This window comes from Mus caroli, chromosome 4, assembly GCF_900094665.2.
Source record: "Mus caroli chromosome 4, CAROLI_EIJ_v1.1, whole genome shotgun sequence".
Classification (NCBI taxonomy): domain Eukaryota; kingdom Metazoa; phylum Chordata; class Mammalia; order Rodentia; family Muridae; genus Mus; species Mus caroli.
In genome coordinates, this window is record NC_034573.1 from 116,578,024 (window position 1) to 116,597,642 (window position 19,619).

At 44.8% G+C, this 19,619-nt stretch overlaps 1 protein-coding gene across 4 annotated transcripts in view; it reads left to right on the top strand.

Moving 5' to 3' along the window:
* Kiaa0319l (KIAA0319 like) overlaps window positions 1-19,619 on the top strand; it is a 102,095-nt gene that overhangs the window by 45,372 nt on the left and 37,104 nt on the right. For all 4 annotated transcript variants that reach the window (XM_021159597.2, XM_021159598.2, XM_021159595.1 and 1 more), the window contains exons 4-5: window positions 16,110-16,356; window positions 18,353-18,454. In XM_021159597.2, the coding sequence (XP_021015256.1) occupies window positions 16,110-16,356; window positions 18,353-18,454 (349 nt within the window). The remainder of the gene's footprint in view (window positions 1-16,109; window positions 16,357-18,352; window positions 18,455-19,619) is intronic.

The window sequence follows — 19,619 nt, forward strand, 5'->3', positions numbered from 1 at the left end:
CTTCCTTCCTTCCTTCCTTCCTTCCTTCCTTCCTTCCTTCCTTCCTTGACGCAGTGGTCATTCAGTAGAGATTTGTTGTTTCCATGAATGTGTAGGCTTTTTGTTGTTTCATTGTTGTTCAAGTCCAGCTTTAAAGTATGGTGGTCTGATAAGATCCAGGGGCATATTTCAATTTTCTTGTATCTGTTGAGACTTGCTTTGTGATAGAGTCAGTTTTAGAGAAGGTTCTGTGAGGTGCTGAGAATAAAGTATATTCTTTTGTGTTTGGGTTCTATAGATGTCTGTTAAGTCCATTTGATTCATAACATCTGTTTCATTATTTCTCTGTTTAGCTTCTGTCTGGATGACCTGTCAATTGGTAAGAGTAGGGTGTTGAAGTATCCCACTATTAATGTGTGGGGTTCCATGCATGATTTAAACTTTAGTAATTGTTGTTGTGAAAGAACCTAGTGGGAAAACCCCCACTCAATTCCTGATTCGGCGTGCACCCAAGAATCACAAACAGACGACCATCTTGATGTAAAAACAGGAGGTAGTTTAATGGCGGAGCTCCGGGTCGAAACGTATCTCACGCAGGAGACAGTGGATTCGACTGTTTAATGGAGCTTCTGGGGTCGAAACATATCTTACGCAGGAGACAGTGGATTCGACCATGAGGCTTGGAAGCTAGGGGTTTTTAAAGAAAAGGGGTGGGGCTGGGGAGGAATTGGCTCGGTTTCACATGATTGGTTCATTTAAACATCAGCAGACTGTACATGCAGATAACATTTAACTTAGGTCAGAAGGGCGGGAGATAGGGAGGCACCAGGCCAGTCTGGCATGTCATTCTCTTTATCTCTCTTTATCTTTATGGCCAAGCAGCCTCAGGAATGTCTTAACGAAGGGCCTGCCAGGGCATGTCCTGGCCTGTTCTGCTATGTTCTCGGCCCCAGGTTTCAAAGCTCACAAACAACTCTTTGGGTTATTTGACATAAATTACATGAATCACAGGTCTCAAGTTTTTATTTTTTTTCAGTTGTTGTTTTACAAAAATAGGTGCCCTTGCATTTGGAGCATACATGTTCAGAATTGAGATGTAGTCTTGGAGGATTTTTCCTTTGAGTCTGAAGTGTCCTTACCCATTTCTTTTGATTAATTTTGGTTGGAAGTCTATTTTATTAGATACTAGAATGGCTTCACCAGGTTGTTTCTTGAGTCCATTTGCTTGGAAAGCCTTTTTCCAACCCTTGACTCTGAAGTAATGTGTATCTTTATTTTTGAGTTTGTAAGGGTCCAAAATCACTGAAGGGCCAGGCAGTGGTGGCGCATGCCTTTAATTCTAGCACTTGGGAGGCAGAGACAGGCAGATTTCTGAGTTTGAGGCCAGCCTGGTCTACAAAGTGAATTCCAGGATAGCCAGAGCTATACAGAGAAACCCTGTCTCAAAACAAAAACAAAAACAAAATCACTGAAGGAAGACCCCAGACTCAGATAATATGCAAAATACAAAGAATGTTTAGTCTACAGAAACAATTAGCATGAATGCATTGGGGTGGGGACTCAACCATTCTTTGAAATGGTGACCTCAGACAAAGGCACAAAGGCCCCCCCACCCTTTTTTTTGAGACAGGGTTTCTCTGTTTAGCCCTAGCTGTCCTGGAACTCACTTTGTAGACCAGGCTGGCCTCAAACTCAGAAATCCACCTGCCTCTGCCTCCTGAGTGCTGGGATTAAAGGCATGTGCCACCACGCCCGGCTCCACAAAGGCCTTCTTATAGGGAACCAGGGGAACTCTCTAGAAGGATTAGGCGATCTAAATTTTCATTGTTGGGTCCTAGGGGTTCCCAGGTGGTCAGTAGTCTGCATTCCTATGTCATGAACATTTAACCATAGAACGAGATAGGGCTGCCCAGTGCAGATGGTTATCTCCAGGCTGCTCTTTGGGAGAGGGTTTTATGATCTTGTTATGGATTTCATGGACTGTCCCTGGAGCTGGTGCCTTATGACCTTTTTTTTGAAATCAGGCCTGTCCTTAATGGAGACAAATGGGTTTATGTTGTCCTTTCAAGGTGTGCTTCTTATATGCAGCAGAAATGATGGATTCTGTTTTCACATCTATTCTGTTAGCCTGTGTCCTTTTACTAGGGACTTGAGTTCATTGATATTAAGAGATAATTAATGATCAATGATTGTTATTTCCTAATATTTTGATGGTGGTGGTGGTGGTGTGTATGTGTGTGTGTGTGTGTGTGTGCGCACGAGCATGCTTCCCTTCTTTTGGTTTTGCTGAGAAATTATTTATTCCCTGTGCTTTCTTGGTGAGTTTTCTAGTATCTTTTGTAGGGCTGAATTTGTGGATAGATATTGTTTAAATTTGGTTTTGACATGGAATATCTTGTTTTTTCCATCTATGGTGATTGAAAGTTTTGCTGGATATGGTGGTCTGGCTGACATTTGTACTTTCTTAGTCTCCAAGATATCTGTCCAGGCCCTTCTGGCTTTTAGAGTCTCTGTTGAGAAGTCAAATGTAATTCAAATAGGTCTGCCTTTTTATGTCACTTTTCTTGCCTTTTTCCAGAAGACACTATTTCCTTACAATTATCCACTATATCTGGCTCTTATATTCTTTCTTCTCCCTTTTCTTTTGGAGGACAGGCTATGTTCCATTTAAGGCTGAACATTCTACAGTTTCTTATTCTCTGCATCTAGTTGTGAATTTCAATGTTAATTATCATCTACTGCACATAGAAACTTCTCTAATGGGGATAAGAGCTGCAGTGACTAAGGGTATAGTGTAAGTCATTAGGAGTCAGTTCAATGCTGTGTTCATGTAGCAGAAAAATACCAGTAGGTTCTCCTCTAGAGCCTATGACCTGTCTACCTAAGGTTCTTGGACTAACAATGGTACCAGATAGGTTTCATCTTGTGGACTTTTCTTATTTCTTTCTTTCTTTCTTTCTTTCTTTCTTTCTTTCTTTCTTTCTTTCTTTCTTTACTTATTTACATATTTATTTATTTATTTAGGATTGCGATGACTGGAGGTTACTTTAACCATGGAAAGTGAAACCACAGATACAGATAGTTCTTCTATTCAGGTGACACAGTGGCTAGATTGGTACAGGAAAAAATATATAGAGCTCCATAAAGTAGGCTCTTCAGGCTAGAGAGATGCTTTGCTATCAAATATGTAAAAGGTAGAGAGAGATCAACAAGAATCCCCTAAGACTTGGGCTCCCCAGGCTTTACCATCTATCAGCATCACCTGAAGTCTGTGGTCAAAAGAAATCCCTTGGCCCCAGTTCCAGAGTCGTAGAGTCCACAGGTTTAGAGTGGGGCCTCAGAATTTGATTTTCTAAGTTCCCAGAGATGACTAGTGCTCTGGTCCAGGGACCATACGTTAGAGCCTCTGCTTTATAGGATGGGTAGGATTGGGGAGGGACATTGGGATCGTCCTTAATCATGGGATCAGCCATGAGCGGGATCCACTCTTCACTGTAATATGAGGAAGAGTTTCATGGATATCTAACATGGGTATTTATAAGTTTGCTAAAAGTAATTCTTAAGTCATTTCTTGGTTCTTCTGAAGTGTGGTAGATTGTTTATAGGAAATAGAAGTAGGATGGGGACAGGTAGACAACAGACAGGCAGATTAAGGGTTGGGGAGAGTGGTAAGGGTCTGAAATAGCCTTAGAGACAGATAGAAGATGGAAAACTAGGTAAGGAAATAGGAATCCTTCTGGGTAGCCTTGAGGCCGGAGACTGTGAACATACAACAATGTGCGTATCTCTCCAGTTACGAGAGTCTTCTCTGTAGCCCCCAGCAACCCTGCCAGGAAAAGCCTGGTGGCTTGACTCATCCAAGTTAGGAAATTTGCTAGGTGGTTTGTGCAGAAGGAAATTGGGGCATGGAAATTAAAGTTTTCAAGAGAATGTATGACAGACTACAGAAGATTTGAAGGGAGGCAAAGACAGGAGGGGCTGACAGTTAAGTGGAGAGACTTGTCGTTTAGAGATTGCCGTGATCGACACAGATATCGAGGGAACAGGGTGATGATGGGAAGGGCAGGAGGCCATATGCAGAAAGTAGGATGCTTGAATTTAGGTTGTGAGGTTGTAGTTCTGAGAGTAACAGTGTTGGAAGAATGGCTGTGGAAGACATGGCCGAAGTAGAGTGGAGGGGTTTATTGGTGACAAGGAGCTGAAAGAGCTCAGGAAGCCGTGAAGGACTGTTAGTGAGTTGTCCTTGTGGGAGCCGAGATGGCCTTTAACATGGTGGCGTCAACAGCCACAGCTAAGGGTAACTGAACACATCTATACAGTACTGTCAGTATCCCTGTTAGAGAGAAGAAACAAAGGGGGAAGACTAGACACCCAGCTAGTCTAGGACCAGTGTGTATTCCATCCATAGTCTCTTCTTACTCCTTAGGTGGGACTTGGGATGAGAAGGGAATTTGAGAGGCAGCCATTGTAGAGAGGAGGAGTGCTGAGTGCACCGGGATAGGATGGAAGTGAGTCCAGCACGTTGGTGGGGACATGTGCTTACAGGAATGTGTTGGCTGGAGGCTGCTTCTCCTTGTTTACCTGTGGCAGCGGCACACAGTTTGCTGGTACTGCACAGGATTCCAGAGCTCTGGAGGAGGACTGCTGCACATGAACTCGGGAGTAGGAATAGGTCTTTGCTGCAGGTACTGCAAGCAGTCTTCCCAGCCTTGAAGCTGTTAGACCCTCTCCCTCCCCGCAGTTCTTAGGGGCTTAATGCTCACCCCTCAGGCCATGGGAAGCTCTGCGAGTTGGTAAGTTGTGCATTTTAAGTATTTAACCAGCAGGCATTTCTTTGAGGAGACAACTTCAGAGTTCAAACTTCTGTGTAATCACCAGGGAAAGGTAGAAGACTATATCTGCACCAAGTACAGTTCTCATCCTCGTCAGGGAGGACTGGCCAGCGCCACTGTTTCTCGTTTATTCTGTTTTCTCAGGTAGGTCAAGTAACTCTGCATCCGAAGTTGGGCAAAGCTGTAGCCTGCATTGCTCTGGTCTTTCCTGAAATGTCTGCAGCACTGTACAGTCCCTGTCTTGTCACAGTGAATTGTTCTTTCTTTTGGATACACAGATTGTGATCCCCAGAGCAGGCACTGTGGACAGTTTGCATTCGAAGTGGGGAGTGCCTTTAATCCCTTCCCACTACTTAAAAGAGGGAAAACTTAGTCTTGTTTGGCTTGAGCACTGTACTTTTTGTGTCAAGAGCCTTTGAATTGCTGCAGAAGGAACAAGGAGGCTGGTTAATTGGGTCCTGGAACAGGCACTGGGCATGTGGTTTAGCCCCAGGCAGTGAGCTGCCGCCAGTCCTGCTTTGTGCAGGAGGCCAGGAAGGAAGGCCCACATGGATGACAGTGGCTCAGGATGACAGTGGCTCAGGTGTTGTCTTCACCAGGAGCATCTCTATTCCAGCCACTGACCGCAGCTTCCACAGCCTTTCCTCTGCACAGCTGACTGCGGCTTGCTCTCCTGGGAACTCCTGTGCTGACTCTGTAGAGCCTGAGCTCACCTCTTATCAGAAGATAAGCCATGGGGTGTGGGCAGCAGGGAGGAGGCTTACATAACCGCCAAGGACAGCGGCTCCAGCAATTGAGGTGTTCTTTGTTGTTAGCCATGCCCCGCCCCAGCTCACCAGGCTTTTCTGCTTGCTTGCTTTTGGTTTGTATTTTTAAATTTCCTCTAAACCCTTTCGGCATGTGAAACTATTGCCAAGAGTTCATTTGTTCTTCTGGTTATTACTCTGACAAATTTGGAATCCCTTAGGGCCTAGCTTTTTTTCAAATTCTAATTCTTAGTTACCTAACAGACAAGCTAACAGTCTTTGCCATTTTTTTTTTTTTCTTTTATAGCCCTAGGTCTGCTTCCAGGCATCTGCCTTGGATAGTTTGTGTGGGTCTCTCGCTCCTTCTGACTTTGACTCTCCTTGTACTTAGCTTATATACCACTAAGCGTCTCCTGTCTCCATTGTAATCTTACACAAGTGGCTTATTACATCATGAGGAAAATTGGGCACCCTGTTCTCTTGTTTTGTGGCATGACAGAAGTCCCTGAAGCCCAGCTTCCTTTCTCAAAGCCTTAATTTCTGAGCTATAACATCTTCCATTTCCCTTTATCTCACAACTGCCCAGTTGCCCATGTATTGTCCTAAGTGCGTCTTTAATAGTCTGCTTTACCGTATGCAGCCAGTGAAACCGTGGTAGCCTCTTTGTCTTGGCTCGTTTGGACTGCCATAACAATACGCCATGAGCAAGGAGACTTAGGAACACAGAATCCTCCTCCTCACGGTTGCAGAGGTGGGGAAGGTCAAGACGAAGGCTTCCGCAGAGATGCAGGGAGGAGCTGCACCTGCTCCCCCTCACATGGTGGGAGAGATAAACAGACTCCGTCAGCCTGTTTTAGAGGGGTAGCCCTCACCCCCAACGGCCTCGTGTCCTCAGTACCATCTCCTTGAGGGTTAGGATTTCGGTATACAGTTGGGAGTGTACACAGCATCCATTCCCTAGAGTTTCTGAATGAACTTTGTTCAGATTGGGGTCCTTCTAAAATAACTTCCGTCACCCTGCCCCAATTTCAGTATTGTTTCATAGTTTTTTGAAGTAAAATACTTTCTTTCAAGTTTCCTTCTCTCATTTCCTTATAAATAAGGACACAAATAAATGATAAGCTGTTTCTTTTTAAAACTAAAATTCTAACTGTAAAAAGCTTCCAGTTTTCTACTTCTGGGAAGCTAATCTTGTGCGATGATTCCTGAAGCATAGTGATAGGATGCTGTTTGTGTTGTACTAACTCATTCTCTCTGCCTGTGTAACCCTGCCCTGGAATTCACTCTGAACCAGGCTGGCTTTGGATTCACATTCGCCCTCTTGCCTCTGCCTTCCAAGTGTTGGTATTATAGGTAGAAGCCACCTTGCCCCGTAACATTGCCATGCCTGTATCTTTCCTTCTCAGTATTAGCCATCCTTCAAGCTTAGTAGCTCCTAGCTCCAAGTCTTCCCTGGGAGCTTGCTATGTAAATTCACCACAACCCACCTGCCTCTGCCTCCACCTGAGGACTGGGCAGAGAAGCACGCCCAAATATACTTTGTTCTTGCTGTCCCTCTTGGCTTCCTGATACATCTAACCCCATTGTTTCTTTCTTTCCTCTCCCCCCTGTCTTCCCTTCCTGCTTTTCTTGTTTTCTTTCTTAAATAATGTCCCATGCTGGCCTTGACTAATGTAGCTGAGGATGACCTTGAATTTGTAGTGCTCTTGCATCTATTTTACGGTTCTGAGATCACAGGCATGCACCCCTGCAGCCGTTTATGTGGTGCTGGGATTACCCAGGGCCTCCTGAGTGCTAGGCAGGCACTCGAGAAACTGAGTTATGTCACCAGCGTCTCACCAAGCCTATCTAAGGGACGGAGAGCCTGTACAGTGACCATGCTGGAGAGGACAGAGAAGATCAAGGGCAGCAGGGATTCCTCTGTGATGTAATCAGGAGTAAGGAAAGCCACCAGAAGGAAAAAGACTGCTCTTCCAGAGGTCCTGAGTTCAAATCCCAGCAACCACATGGTGGCTCACAGCCATCTGTAACAGGATCCCATGACCTCATCTGGTGAGGCATCAGATGTACATGCAGCAGAGAACTTACATATTAAAAAAATAGTCTCATGCCTCAAGTTTGCTCTGTAGCAGGGATGACCTTGGAGTCTCCTTTCTCTGCCTCCCTTTGGTATCTTTATCTGGTTTTACTGTCAGTGTAATACTGGCCTCTTACAAATAGTGACGGTTTTTACTCTTCAGGATTTTTGTTTTGTTTTGTTTTGTTTTGTTTGTTTGTTTGTTTTTTAAGATTTATTTATTATATGTAAGTAGACTGTAGCTGTCTTCAGACACCCCAGAAGAGGGCATCAGATATCTTCAGGGATGGTTGTGAGCCACCATGTGGTTGCTGGGAATTGCACTCAGGACCTTTAGAGGAGCAGTCAGTATTCTTGACCTCTGAGCCATCTCTCCAGCCCACTTTCTACTTCTTTTTATTTTTTATTTTTTCACTTCCTACTTCTTAAAGGTTTTATTGGTAAACCAAACCATCAATACTTGGATCTTTGGAGAACGTGTCAGACCCAAACTAAAGCAGAGACTAACATAAATAACTGATAATGGAATAGGAAAAATGTATGTATTTAGTAAAGTAAGGGTTACTTGAACATGTGCACTGTGTTACAATGACAGTCGAGCTGATAACCAAGATAGCAAATGCTATGTGGATACACTGCAAAGGAGTGATTCAGGTTCCAGGAAGGAGAGACTCAGATGGTGTGGGATTTTATCATGTTACGAAGAATGGTGTGCACTTATAACTTGTGTGTTGTTTAGCTCTGGAAATTTCCATTTAGTATTTTCAGACTGCATTGGTCTCTAGTAACTAAAACCACAGCCAGCTAAATTATGGTTTAGAGAAGTTATTGTATGTTTGCCTTCTCCTACAGCTTCTTGGATGTGTATGAAATAGAATGATTATGTGTTTTGTGGTGCTCAGAGACCACACCTAGGGCCTCTGCACTGCAGGCAACTGCCTTATCTCTGCCTCTTGGTACCTTTGAGACAGGGTCCTTTATATAGGCAGACCATTACAGAGCCCGAGTGGTTTTCAGGCTCCCATGGTCCTCCCGTGCCAGCCTTCCAAGTACTGCGATGAAAGGTGTTCCTTACCATATTTAGCTCTTTCCTTTTCTTCTCTTTTCCATGAAAGGCCCAGTGCTAGGGCTGGAAATCTAGTGCCTCTCATGTGCTAGATTAGGTCTCGACCACTGAATTATAGCACCAGACTAGATTGTGTTTTTAAAAAGTTTAATTAATTTTTGAAACTCATCATTATTATTAATGTGTATGTGTGTGTGGTATGCATGCATGCATATGTGTGTGCGTGTATGTGATGTGGAGTAGGGGGCACCCATATACCAGCGTAGGTGGTGGGCAGAGGACAACCTCATGGAGCTGGTTCTGGGAGCTGAGTTCACTTTACTCATTTCTGCCCAGGGCCCATGTAAAGTGAATGAGATCTCGCTGTGCTGGGACTTATGTTGTAGATCTCCTGCTTATATATGCTTATATATGCTTACACAGTAGCAAAACTCCTCCTCATTCTTTGAGGTTCACTACAGGCTTTCCTTGTTCTTGCTCTGTTGTCAGGCCACTCAGCACTACCGAATGTGTCCTTGGCCATCTTCTTGGCTCTTCAGTTATTACCCCAGTCTGTTTCCAGCTTTACCCACAGATACGAACTGGAGTCTACACCAGCTTTCTCCCCATCAGTGACTTATGTAACCCCTGATCTTGCAGAAATTTCTCCTGACGTCACTCTTGCCATAGTCATTGGTAAATGCTCAGTTTCCTGTTGCAGCCTGTTCCCATCAGCCTGTACCTGATAGGCCACCCTGCCTTGTCTCAGAAGGCTGTGCTGTGCCCCGTTTCTCATTTGTGTGCCCCTGCCCACCTCTTTCCCTTCTGACAGGAATACTGGGGTCATGTCATGCATCGGCCTTCCCAAACTCTGCTTTGAATTTTGTTTCCTTTGCTCATGTGTTTTTTTACTGCAGTTTTCCTTTCCTTATGACTTCAGCTACTGCCTAGGAATGTGAGTCTAAGTCTGAGCCTCTACTGCAGCATCCCAGAGGTGATGTCGACTCAGTGTCTCACACAACTTGCCCCTTAGTTCCTGTGTTCTGTCTTAGCTTTTGACATTACTATACAGTCAGCCTTTCACTCAGGATAGAAACACTGAAAAACACTCAGACTCATTTTCCCCAAATCCCAGATCGATTTGGCTTTACACATATTAGATCTTTAATATTTTGAAATCCATCCCACAGGAGGAATCTCCAATGGTGATGGCAGAGTGAATTGCTCTCCTGAACCTTCAGAGATAATAGTGGCAAAGTGGTAAAGCCTTTTCTTTCTTTCTTTTTTGAAAAAAGACATAAAGAAATTGGAGAGAACCCAGAAGATATAGAAGCTAGAGGAGAGTTTAATTTTGAAAGATGGAGATCAGAGGTGATAAAATGTTCATTTGCACGTTAAAAAAAATGTTGCCGGAGAGCATCAGCAGGAGAGTGCCAAGGGAAAGCCTGACTGTCTCTGGGTGGCCAGGACCAGGGTGCGCAGTCAAACTAGACATTTAGCAGGATGACCTTTTAAAGAAACAACAACAACAAAATGCAAAACAATAAGCCAACAAGAAGATAAGCCTCATGTCCTGACTGTAAGCTACAATCCCTGACTATAGTGTACGGGAAGACTGCAGGAGGCCTGGTGAGGAAGCTCGCAGCAGTGAGGAAGACTGAGGTCGGTTTGTGAAGACAGTCTGTGCCAGATTGAGCTTAAGGTCTATTGCCGTTTACAGCAAGTCCATCTCCTAACCATGGGAGGCCAAAGTCTGAAGGCTTAGGCTTTGAGATGTCAGAGAACAGAGTCTGTGACTAAAATGTGTCTTCTAGACAGGGTGTGTCAGTTGCTGTCATAACTGCAGCTGTGGTTCCTAAGGCCCAGAAGACTGGCCCTGTCACCATTCTGTCATGTATAGAGGAGGGCTCAGCAGGCCTAACTGTGGGCAGGCCGTGGCTGCTGGAGCATGGGCCACTGTTTCCGGATCCTCATCACTGAGAGTTGCCCATGCTCCATGAAAAACTGCCGAGCTGTGGCCGTGCCATCAAGCACACTCAACTCAATGGGGAGCAAACATGGATGTAGGATGGGGACTTGCTGGGAACAGGAGTTTTAGTGGGAGAGGATAACAGAGCGTAACAAAATTCATTATGGACATGTAGAAAATGTCAAAGAATAATTTTTTAAAAGAAGCGATGAGATGAGAACAGGCCCCAACCCTGAGTGACTATAATCAAGGATAAAGGCTGTCTACAGAGACTGGCTCCATGATGACTTAGATGATGGAATTAGCTGTCCAAATGCCCAAGTAACTGCTGCTTGTGTATTTAGAGACTAAAAGTAAAACTGCCCAATTGAAAATTCAAGAAAGGGCTGAAGAGACGGCTCAGGGGTTAAGAGCACTGAGTGCTCTTCCAGAGGTTCTGAGTTCAATTCCCAGCAACCACATGGTGGTTCACAACCATCTGTAATAGGATCTGATGCCCTTTTATGGTGTCTGAAAACAGCGACAGTGCACTCACATACATGAAATAAATAAATAAATCTTGAAGATCTGATAGAATTCTGTACTAAAACCATCTGGCCCTGGACTTTTTTTTTTTTTTTTTTAAGAAAGTACAAGAAAAAGAAATGAAATGCAGAAACAGAAGCAAAATACTTTTCACGGGTGTAATTATATACCTAGAAAATTTCAAGAACTCTACATTAGAGATAGCAAGGTTGTAGGATATAAGGTCAATATACAAAAATCAGTTGTTTGGGACTGGAGAGATGGCTCAGTGGTTAAGAGCACTGGATGCTCTTCCAGAGATCCTGAGTTCAATTCCCAGCAACCACGTGGTGGTTCACAACCATCTGTAATGGGATCTGATGCCCTCTTCTGATATATGTGAAGACAGCTATAATGTACTCATATAAATAAATAAATCTTTTTAAAAAAATCAATTGTTGGGGGTGGGTGGGTGGGGGACTGGGGGGGAATGTATTGGGGACTTTTTGGATAGCATTGGAAATGTAATTGAGGAAAATACCTAATTAAAAAAAAATATCAATTGTTGCTGGGCGTGGTGGCGCACGCCTTAAATCCTAGCACTCGGGAGGCAGAGGCAGGCGGATTTCTGAGTTCAAGGCCAGCCTGGTCTACAAAGTGAGTTCCAGGACAGCCAGGACTACACAGAGAAACCCTGTCTCAAAAAAAAAAAAAAATCAATTGTTTTGTCTATTAACAGTATAAATAGAAATTAAAGTTCTAAAAATGTTAATCACATTGAAAGCCATGAGCTTACTAGGAATAGCAGACAAAAATCTGCATACTAAGAACTATAAAACATTGCTTGGAGAAACTTGAGAAGTCAATCAATGGATAGAGAAGCCATTTTACTGGGTTGTTTAGTGTTTCCTTCAGGTCTCCTCTCCTTTCTGATCTTTCTGGATCCTCAGAATCCCACCTTATTTGGGAGCAGGGCGTTTGCAAATGTAGTTTAAAGAGATCATATATTCTGGAGTGAGCACAGAATCCAATGACTAGTGGTCTTAGATCTGAAATCTTAGAAAAGGAAGATCATGTGAAGATGGAGGCAGAGGTTAGAGTTCGGTTACTATAAACCGAGGAATGTTGTCTTAGTTACTGTTCTGTTGCTGTGAAGAGACATCATGGCTACAGTGGTTCGAATATGCTTGGCCCAGGGAGTGACACTCTTAGGAGGTGTGGCCTTGTTGGAGAAAGTCTGTCATTGTGGGCGTGGGCTTTGAGATTCTTATCCTAGCTCCCTGGAAGCTAGTCAGAACAAGAAGCAGAACTCTCAGCTCTTCCTATATCATGCCTGCCTGGACCCTACCATGTTCCTGCCTTGATGATAATAGACTGAACTTCTGTACCTGTAAGACAGCCCCAGTTAAATGTTGTGCTTATGATAGTCGCCTTGGTTATGGTGTCTGTGCACAGCAGTAAAACCCTAACTAATATAATGACTGACCAAGGCAACTCTTACAAAAGAAAGCATGTAACTGAGGCAGTTTCAGAGGGTTAGTCCATGATCATGGTGGGAAGCAGGCAGGCATGGTACTGGAGCAGTAGCTGTGAGCCCTACCTCCTGATCCATAGGTGTCAGGCAGAGAGAGATAATAAGCCTGGTGTGGGCTTTTGAAATTTCAAAGCCCACCCCCAGTAACATACCTCCTCTTACACGGCCACACCCACTCTAACAAGACCACACCTCCTAACCCTTCCTAAACAATTCCACTAACTGGGAACCAAGCATTGGAACATTTGTCCACTCTCATTCAATCCATTTCTGGGAACTGGGCAACACCAAAAGAAAGGTTCCCTACAGCTCTACTGCAGGAGTGTGCTCCTGATGTCTTGCCCTTGGACTTCTGTCTCCAGAACAAAGACGAAATTCTGTTGTTTGTTTTATGATTTTGGTTTTGAGACAGGATTTCTTTGAGTGACAGAGCCCCAACTGTCCTAAAACTTGCTTTGTAGACCAGGCTGGCCTCAAACTTCACAAATTTGCCTGTCTCTGCCTCCTGAGTGCTTAGATTAAAGGCATGTGCCATGCCTGGAAAATTCTGTTGTTTTAACTACTAAATTTATGGTAATATTTGTGGTTGCTCTAAGAAACAAATACAGCTCAGCTGTATTGGTATTGAACAAAAACAACTTTGAGAAAAGGACAGCCGGGCGTGGTGGCACACGCCTTTAATCCCAGCACTCGGGAGGCAGAGGCAGGCAGATTTCTGAGTTCAAGGCCAGCCTGGTCTACAAAGTGAGTTCCAGGACAGCCAGGGCTATACAGAGAAACCCTGCCTCGAAAAAAAAAAAAAAAAAAAAAAAAAAAAAAAAAAAAAAAAAAAAGAGAGAGAAAAGGACAACAAAGTTAGGGGACCTAAACTAACTAGAAGATGAATATTATAACTAGAAGCTTGGTAACCCAATGAGCCCAGCAAACCCACTGTTCAGATCTCTAGCAAATAGACAGCAGATGTTCAACTTCAATCATTGGGAAATCACAAGGGGAAACCATAGGTTTGTTGTTGTTATTGCTGCTGCTGCTGCTGCTGCTGTCGTTGTCGTCGTCGTCGTCGTCCTCCTCCTCCTCCTCCTTCTTCTGCAGCCCCCACCTTCAAAAAAGTCATCCATAGCAAATTTCGGTAAGGTCACAAGATGTCTGGAAAGCCCCCATCAGCAGGGCTACTCCACAATTTTCTCCAGAACTTGTAGGCTTAACACGTGTGAGGCCCTGGGTTTGTTCCTTAACACTGAAGACGGGGGGGGGGGGGGGGGGGGGGGGGGGGGAAGAGGAGGAGCAAAGGGCAGGGAAATTCTCTGAGCTAGGGTGGCACTCTCTAGGGTGGCACTCCACTCTCTAGGGAGGCTGAGGCAGGAGCGTAGTGTGTTGGAAGCCAGGGTTATACAGTGAAACCCTGCCACCATGTCATTCCATTCATGTGACATTCTAGGACATGGAAAATGACTTTTAGGGACAAGGAGTCTGTACAGGTTGCTGCTTGGGGAATGTGGGGGGCAGGGAAAGGAATCACACAGGAACATGAGGGGTCTTTGGAAGTAAAAGGTACGCTCATTTGAATAGATGATTTCATAGGTGTTCATATGTGTCTAAATCTGACCAAGTAAAAACATTAAATATCTTTTGTGTATATGTGTCAATTGTACCTCAATAAAGCCTTAAATGGGCAAAGGTTTGAGTAGACCTTAGCAAAGGGGAAGTGACTGGTCAGCAGCACAGGATGTCCTACATCATGAGAGAGATGCACAGAGAAGTTCCAGTCACAGCTACTGGAAAGGCAGGGTAAAAGTGCAGGAGCACCAAGCCCTGGTGAAGCTGGGCCTGACACTGATGCTCTCTGCCATGGAATGTCAGCCGGCACAGCAACCCACCCAATAATTCAGTGTTGAGAAGCACAGTCAGCAGTTCTACCCCTAAATATTAGTCTATGAAAATAGGGCCAACACGGTGGCACATACCTTAGTCTCAGCACTCTGGAGGCAAAGGCAGAGGTAGGCAGATCTCTGTGAGTTCAAATCCAACCTGGTCTATGTATCTAGAGTTTTAGGAATCCAAGGCTACATAATAAAATCCTGTCTCAAAATAAACAAATAAATGAAGACTTGTTTGTGTCCAAATATATGTACCCATAGCAACTTTATTTGTAACCCCCGGGGGCTGAAAACAACTTAAATCTCTCTCAGTAAAGGAATGGGAATACACGTTGAAGCATCTCTGGAATGGAATACTACTCAGTAAAAATAATAATTAAAAACAAAACAAAACCCAATGACTACCAATACATTCAGTGCCATGGATGAATCTCAAAACCATGTCGGGGGAACACAGCTAGAGATAAAAATAGAATACACGTGGTTTCTTTTATAAAAAGTATAAGAAAACCCAGATGAGTCTTCCTGTGACAGAAAACAAGTCACCGGCTGCCTGAGTCTGGAGGAGGCAGGAAGTTAGTGAGGACAGCAGCGAATCTTGGGGCTAATAGCAACATTCTGTCTCTAGGTTGTTGTCATGTGGGTGTGGACATTTGCCAAAAATTGACCTTGTGTTCTTCTGATGTGTGAGTTTATGTTATGTGAATTATATTTCCGGTAAGTTGATTCATAAGAGTCCTTACCCCAACCCTGGTTTAGCTACTCTGCATTCTTCTTTGGCTGAAAGTGGTGGTGTTCTTGTTGTCCCTGTACTTCTTCAAATCCCAGCAGTGCAACGTGACCTATAGACAGACACCGGATCCTGCCATTCTCTGCATATGATCCTTTGGCTGCTCGCCAGTGTGGGTCCTTAAAGTGGCCAGTAGTGCTTTCTGTCTGTCCCCCCACCCCTGTCTTCCTGCTCATCTGCATACTGTATGTGTGCCTAGTCCCCACGAAGGCCAGAAGAGGGTTGTTGGATCCTCTAGAACTGGAATCACATGTGTTTTTTGAGCTGCCATATAGGTGCTGGGAAATGAACCCAGGTCCTCTGGGAGAGTAGCCAGTGCTCTTAACTGCTGAGCTGTTGCTTCAGCTCCCAGATTATTTTGTTTTAAAGAAAACTATGTTTGTTTGTTTATTTGTTTTGAGACAGGCTCTAACTCCATAACCCAAGCTAGCCTCAAATTCTTGGCAATCTCTTGTCTCAGCTTTCTGAGTGCTAGAATTATAGGTGAGAGTCACCATGCCCATCTGAAGAAACTTTTTGTATGGAAAAGGAAGATTCTATTGCTTTTTTTCTTTAATTTGTGGTTCTGGGGACCAAACCTTGGGCATGTCTGGCAGATATTCTGCCAATGAGTCTTTATCTGCAAACTTTAACGCTATTTGAATTTCAGTGGTAAGATTAATTTCTTCAGTGTTTGATATCATTTCCCCAGCCCAGCTGGCCCCATTGAATCTGTGGTTCTTGCCTGCTGCACTTAATCTTTCATACATTTTTCAGGTCCGCAAAACCATTACAGTTGCCAGTTCCTTCACCAGTAACCACACTACACAGACTCCTGAGTGGCCCAAGAATGTGTCCATCCATCCTGAACCATCCGAACACTCCAGTCCTGTATCTGGTACTCCGCAAGTAAAAAGCACTGAGCACAGTCCAACTGATGCCCCTCTTCCAGTGGCCCCCTCCTACAGCTATGCCACCCCCACACCCCAGGCCTCTTCTCAGAGCACCTCAGCACCACACTCAGGTAAGTCCTCAGCTCCTATCCTCAGAGATGAGAGGACGTGAAGAATTAAGAACAGAGGAGGTACACCTGCCTGCTGTGCTTTAGAAACAAAATAGCCCTGTCTGTGCCTCTGAAAATGTGTGGGCTTTGGAGCCCCAGATCCCTAAGTCAGCAGCTGCCCAACTTGGAGAACTCAGTGGGGCTCATTTTCTCAGAGGCAGATTCTGCTGGGACCTAAAGGCACAAGATTTGCCGGGTGTGGTGGTGCACACTTGTTATCTTGGCAGTGGAGGCAGGAGTAGCATGAATTCAAGTCAACCTTGTCTGTCAGCTTGGGACAAGCCTGAGCTACCTGAGACCGTCTAAAACAAACAAACAAGCAAAACCATAGTGGGGGAGGATTTGATGAGCAGGGCTTAACAAATGCAGGGCAATCATGCTGGTGCACCTGTCAGGCTCTGGATCAAGCATTGCCGGCCTGATTCTCAGAACATCTTTATTTCCAAAGCAACCATAGGAAGGAGTTTAGACCTAGAGCTTCCTTAATAAGCCAGCTTTATGGGGCAGAGCTGAGGTAGTAGGTGGAGATAGTTCATGAGTGGCTCGTGGGTGACCCCCAAAACGTCAGAGGCAAAGCAAAACTAGTAATCACGTTTTTGCCATTCTGTTTCTCAGGGGTTCCTTTGTTGGAAATAGAACATGGTGTTGAGATAGTCCAGTCCCAAAGCAGCATGTGATTTCTGTGTCCAGGCAAATGCCTGCAGATTGTCTGTGTAACTGATTTCTGTGTCCAGGCAAATGCCTGCAGATTGTCTGTGTAACTGATTTCNGTAACTGATTTCTGTGTCCAGGCAAATGCCTGCAGATTGTCTGTGTAACTGATTTCTGTGTCCAGGCAAATGCCTGCAGATTGTCTGTGTAACTGGAGGATTTGCCTTGTGCTGTATTGACTAGCTAGTTTGGGTCATTTATACTTTCTCTGAGTATAATGGCTTCCTTTTTTCTTTTCTCCCCTTCCCCCCTTAGAGTTATACCAGAGAGCTTTTATTCTCTCTCCTGGGACAGCTGCAAGCTGCGGCTTTCATAAAAGATGGTTTCATTTTTCTCTAAGTGCAATATTCCCTAGCAGAGACAGAGAAGTCTCAGGCTTCCCATTTGTCCAGGAAGCCCTTTCCACCCCAGCCTTGGAATATGAGTTGAATAGCCTGTTGTTTGCTATAAGGTCTTCAAGAATTGGCCTCATGTCAAGTAAACAATTAGTGCCAGAGGAATAAGACTGAGTCAGTAGTTTTCTGTGGTCTGAACTGTCTGCTCTCTCCAGCCCTCAACCATTATTGGGTACAAAATATCAATAATGCCAATGTCGAGAAACTCAAACACATAGGAGATAGGCGGCAAAGTAGTGTCAGAGCCACGCCTTAAGTAGGAGAGCAGCTCTGTGAGTGCTTTAGAAAGATTGACACACCTGTCATAGCAAGACCAATGGGCTGGAGTGCGAGGGGCACAAGAGGGAGAGGGAGTCAGAATCTGTGAACAATGAGTCAGTAGTTGTAGCAACCGCAAAAGAAAGGCAAGCCTTCCTTCTGACTGCCCTCTGCCTTTGTTATTTTATATCTTACTTTAAAAGCATTCACCCAATAAAAGTGTCATTGAAACAGAATTTGAACTCATTGGCAAGTAGTGTATATAAAGCACACCTGGAGACCAACATTAGGTGAAGCCCAGTGGAGAAGAAATCGGAGTACTGAATCTGGTGTTGCCGTGCAGTGCTTCAAGGCTCGGGCAGTGAGCAGGAGTGAGGGCCATGGGCCTGAGAGGTGGGATTTACACTCCTTTAGATTTGCTCACTGGTGACCCTGAGAGACCCTTTCCAATGGGAAAGTGTGTACAGAATCAGACTCGAGGGAGTCAGAGCCTAGACAAGTAGCAGATGAAGACGGTGGCTGAGGGTGACTTAGGAAGGGGAGACATGCCGTCTGGCTGTGCTGCTGAGTCCGCTGCTGTCACTTTGTTCCAGTTGTAAAGGAACTGGTGGTGTCTGCTGGGAAGAGCGTCCAGATCACCCTGCCTAAGAATGAAGTTCAGTTAAATGCCTTCGTCCTTCCAGAAGCAGAGCCAGGTAAGATATCCTGTCTGGGAAACATTTCGGTTAGCGTTGGTATCTTCAAGCCTCAGTTCATTTGCTTTTGCAACAGCCCTGTGAGGTTGTGATGTGCATGTGGACACACATCTGCATGGGCACAGGAGGCAATGTTCTGCCCAGCTGCAGATCAGAGGCTCTGTGTCATTAGCACTTCTGGGTTCCACATAAGCTAGGTAAGTGCTTTGCCAGAGCTACCCCTCCAGCCTGGTCCTATAGGCTTTGATGTCAAGCCTGTGTCAAATCCTAATTCACTCAATTATTAGCTTAATTATTTAACAAATTACTCCTGTGTTTTAATTTCTCCAGAAAGATTGGACCATAATCTTTATTTTACAGTGCTACCTTAAATGGTAACATTTAGTAAGCATCTTTTTTTTCTCTCTTTTTTTTCACTTTTAAAAACTGTTGATTAGTTCTTTCTGAACTTCACATCATGCACCCCAAACCCACTCATGTCCCCTTCCCTTTGTACTTACCCTCCATCCTTACAACCTCCCCCAACCCAACAGAGAAAAAATATCTCATTGTGGAAGCTGTAGTGTGTCAGTGCGTCTGTCCCACAGTATACCCTTTGTCCACACTTCTTTGCTTGTAAATGTTCATTTCAATGACTCCTTGGTCTGGTACGAAGCCTCTGGCTTCTGCTACTCTGTTGATACTGGAACCTCACTGGGACTCCTCTTAGGTATCCTGTTGTTGCCCTGTGTCATGGAGATCTTGTAGTTTTAGATCTGTAGAACCAGGTTCTTCATGCACTTCAGCAGTTCATCCTCAGGGTAGATGTTGGGCTGGGCCAAGTCAAAGCCAAGAGGGCATGAGAGGTCTCATCTGAACTGGGCAGCCGCCACTCTCCCACACACAATGCCTTCATGGCCAGCTTACCACCAACCTCCTATACAATGGTATACAACCCCCCATACAATGCCAGCTCTACTGTGCTGCCCACGTGAGGTGCAGGGTCTGCTCTCCTCCTGAATGCTGCAGCCAGTGAGGCACATAACGAGCTCTCCCAGGATGTCTAGGTGAGAGATAGGACCAATTCTGCACAGCCCTCAGGCATCAATGTCCCTAGGCAGCGGCCTGCACCTGGGAGTCCATTGGCCTTTGGTGGAAACAGACCCCTGCTGCTGCAGGGCCACAG